This window comes from Lactuca virosa, chromosome 2 (assembly GCF_052849685.1).
Source record: "Lactuca virosa cultivar CGN04683 chromosome 2, Lactuca_virosa_CGN04683_v6, whole genome shotgun sequence".
Taxonomy (NCBI): Eukaryota; Viridiplantae; Streptophyta; class Magnoliopsida; order Asterales; family Asteraceae; genus Lactuca; species Lactuca virosa.
In genome coordinates this window covers 193,565,080-193,569,179 of record NC_136427.1, presented here as the reverse complement: position 1 = coordinate 193,569,179, position 4,100 = coordinate 193,565,080, and the positions used below count along the sequence as shown (strand labels likewise).

Genomic DNA, 4,100 nt, shown 5'->3' with positions numbered 1-4,100 from the left:
TATATATATATATATATATATATATATATATAGGAAAAAGTGAATATACCCTTAAGGGTATATAAGATTAGGAACCCAATATTTAAAACTACGATAGTTTTAATTAGTGGTTTCATTTTCTGGAAAAAAAAAATTACCTAAAACAAAATTATTACGTTTCGTTATTCACATTGAGTGACAACATCGAACACAATGTATCCTTGATTTTCGAATGATTCATGAAAATCACAATTCAATATAAGTCGGCCCAATTTATGAATAAGGTCAATCAATCGTCCTTCTGCAACAAATTTATTTTTTGTGACGCTATTCGTCGGTTGAAACACATACACAAAATTGATTGAACTGGAGTTTTTTGTTTATTTTATGCTCGTATTATTAATTTAATGAATCCAAAACACAAACGGAAAACTTGAATCCTAGTGGGTGTGGATGTAGTCATTTAATCACTTTTTCAAGATTGAATTTGGATTTTCGTTTAGTTTATGCGAATATTACTAATTCCATGAATCCAACACATATAGATTAACATGAAACCTTACGTGTGGCTATAGACATAATCAATTTTTTTTCCTCCAATCACTAACACCGTGAAGTTATAAAAAAAATATTTGAACATGAATTAGAAGCCAAAGTAATTGATAATGGATTGAATAACATCGTTAGGTTTGGATGAAGGAATAAAAGAAAACGAACCGATACACTTTACATATTGTTTTTGGGATTTTTTTTTTGGTTAAAAATTAAACCACTAATCAAAACTATGTAGTTTTAAGTATTAGGTTCCTAATCTTATATACCCTTAAGGGTATATTCACTTTTCTCATATATATATATATATATATATATATATATATATATATATATATATATATATATATATATATATATATATATATATATATATATATATATATATATAGTTTGTATACCGTAAAATTTTTAATAGTCATCATTTTGATACCGGATTCAACATTATTTAAAATTTCTATGCATTTAAAATATTATATATACATAAACGTTATAAGCTTTATCAAAATACACTATATATATATATATATATATATATATATATATATATATATATATATATATATATATATATATATATATATATATATATATATATATATATATATATATATATATGCAATGAGAAATTAAATTACCTCCTACTTTTTATGCTTACAATTATTTCTACCCATTAAAATTATGACAAATTACCATTCAATTTGATTTTATTTGATATATTCCTAATATATTAATGAGTTAGTTAAAAAAATATGAAATTATGACACTTGTTATAATTTTATTGGGTAGGAACATTTACTATTAAATAAATTTTTTTATTATTTAAAATTTATTATTATGAACCGTGTGCTACCTAGTTAAAGAATATAAAAAACCAATATTAATTGTTAACTTGTTCATATTTATTGTTGAATCAAACAGAAAAAGTAGAGAATATTTTCAGACTTTTTTAATCTTACAAGTTAACAAAATTGGATATACACAATCTTCTTTTTCTTAAAACCGGAGTTAAAGATTATCAACAAAAATTAATTACAAACTTACAAAAATCAGTACGACTTCCTGAGATACTTGTAATTTGCAGAATCAAAACAATCTAATTTATTTTTGTATTGATTCATCAACTTCAGCATCTCAGTAGCTTTCACCTTCGTCTCTTCACCGCAGTTGACCTGCAACATGAGCAAAAGCTTTTGAAAGGCTCCAATATGAAGAGCTTCCACCAACGTATCTCCATCGTCATTGTTGCTGAGCTTCCACAGCATTGAAACACAGAAATCAGTAGCTAAAGAAGAGACTCTCAGTATCTTCTTTACTAACAATGGAACAGATAATGCATGTTTCTGCACTCTTTCCCTCCCTTCTTTTGAATCAGAGAGACAGTCTAATACGCCTAACGCCATTTCACTCAACCCCTTATTATCGGCTTCCACAAGAGCTTCTAAGCTCGATTCAACCACACCCGATTCGATGAATCTTGATGAGACTTTGCTGCGGGCAACAGGTGTTGAAAGTATGTAATATATGACTGCAAAAGAAGATTTTTTGGCTGAAGGGCAATCGGGTGTGGTTATAAGTTTGATCAATGCTTCTAGAAGGCCGTCGATGTTGATTAAGGTCTGCACATGGGTTTGATCGGTGGAGAGAAGTTCTTTTAGAGTTAGAACACAACTTTTCTTGAGCAACAAGTCATCTCCTGACAAAAACCATGTCATGCAACGTAAAGATTCTGTTGATCCAAGCATAGATCTCCCTTCAATCCCTAAAGGAAACATCCACGTTAACAAAAACATAATCTCCTTTAGAAGATCTTCATGTTTTTCATAAGAAAGACTCGAAAACGACTCAAATGAAGCCGCTAACACATAACCGAGTCCATTATCTTTAATGAGGTTCTTGTTATGTTCGCTTTCATTAGCCCAAACGTGTACTTTTCCCATCAAATCAAGAAACTTTTTTTCATCGCCTTTGGAAGCTGCACCCATCATTTTAGAACAAATCTCCACTATATCGAATGAGGTTAAGGGGGTTCGAGGAGTTGGTATTCTTTCAATGCCATGAGCGCGATTCTCCACACACCAGTCTTGAATCATTCTTCGGATCATATGATTTGGTATCTGATCAAAACTTGTGAGGATTTGATTTGTAACCGGACACGTTTGATTCCCGTCTTGTATCCACTTCTCTATGCTCTGACGATCGTAAGTGATTCCTGTCGACAAAGTCACCGGATCTTTCATAAGATCAAGAGATATCGGGCACCTGAAATGTGTCGGAATGGTGAGTTCTAGCTGAGAATTTTGCTTCGAAAGAAGCTTCTTGCCTGCTAAGCGACTAGCTCTTTGTCTCTTCCAAAAAAATGTCATTTTATGAATAGAAAAACCAGAACCAATGAAGTGGGTATGAATGATTTGGAAAAAAATTAATGGGTTTTATAAATCTTTGATGATTAGAGGCTGTTTATATATTCTAGTGGTTCGGGTCAAAGGTAGAGGGGGTAAAAGAAATGTTCAAGTTAAAGATGACGGTGGAGTAGGGATTTGAATATTGACCGTTGAAAGTGAGAGTCAAAGATTGAGGTTAATGCCGATCGGGCAAATTTTTCTTTGATTATTTAATTGGAGTTTGAGTAGTAGTAGTTGCAGTAACTGAACGGGTATAATTTGGGCCCGGTTAAAGTTGGACCAAATTTGTGATCCACGTGGTCAAAGGTCAATCTAGTTGTCCCTAATGACCGTTGTCCACTTCTCTTTAGAAGACCCGACCCGACTAATTTTTTTTCTTCTTTTGTATCCTTAGCCAGGTCTCGTATGGTTGTCCTAAAGTTGCACATACAACCTAGGCCCAAGATTGCTTCACCAAGCCTTTTTTCGGCCTGTAACATATTTAAAAGTTTGAAATTTTTTTCATACATAAATGGAAGGATGAAAGAAAGCAAAATAGACAGATTTTAAAAACACGTAATTTTTTATTTGTCAGGAGCTTATAGGGACAAAAAATTCTAAAGGGGTGTTTGGATAAACTTAATTAAGCTCTTTTTAGTTTATTACCGATTTCATATCAATAATATAAGTCAAAAAGGATGTTTGAATATGATAGTTTATGAAGGTGTTGTACCATTAATAAGTCAAATTTTATAAGTTAAGACACCTCTAACTTATCAACTTATAAGTTATAAGCTATAAGTAAAAAAATGCTTATGATTTTTCATAAGCTTAGCCAAAGACTCTCTAAATGGGTTGAAGCTCTTGACTATTACCAATTGAAGTGAATATATCTAGCGAAGATGAATTCCTTCATGTTTAATTGGTCAATTAAAGGTACGATAAAATTACCAAATATTAAACTTAGCTAGTTATGACCAGCAAAGTAAGACCCTCTAATCTATCTATATATATTATATTATAAAAGAAACATTTTTTTGTACTATATCCATTTGAAACTCCTAACCATTCAACTTTCTAGCTACGAATAGTCGCGCGTTGCGCAACGTAAAATTACGTACTTAAAATTTTGATAAATAAATATTAAAATTACTATATATTATTGATATTTATATCATAACACCT

General features: G+C 30.8%; 1 protein-coding gene across 1 annotated transcript; it reads right to left on the bottom strand.

The window, feature by feature from the left end:
• Positions 1-1,501: 1,501 nt before the first annotated feature.
• On the bottom strand, positions 1,502-3,021 carry LOC145156694 (ARM repeat superfamily protein). Its single transcript, XM_079075975.1, has one exon. The coding sequence runs from the start codon at positions 2,895-2,897 to the stop codon at positions 1,581-1,583; it is 1,317 nt and encodes a 438-aa protein (XP_078932101.1). The 5' UTR covers positions 2,898-3,021; the 3' UTR covers positions 1,502-1,580.
• Positions 3,022-4,100: the final 1,079 nt, after the last annotated feature.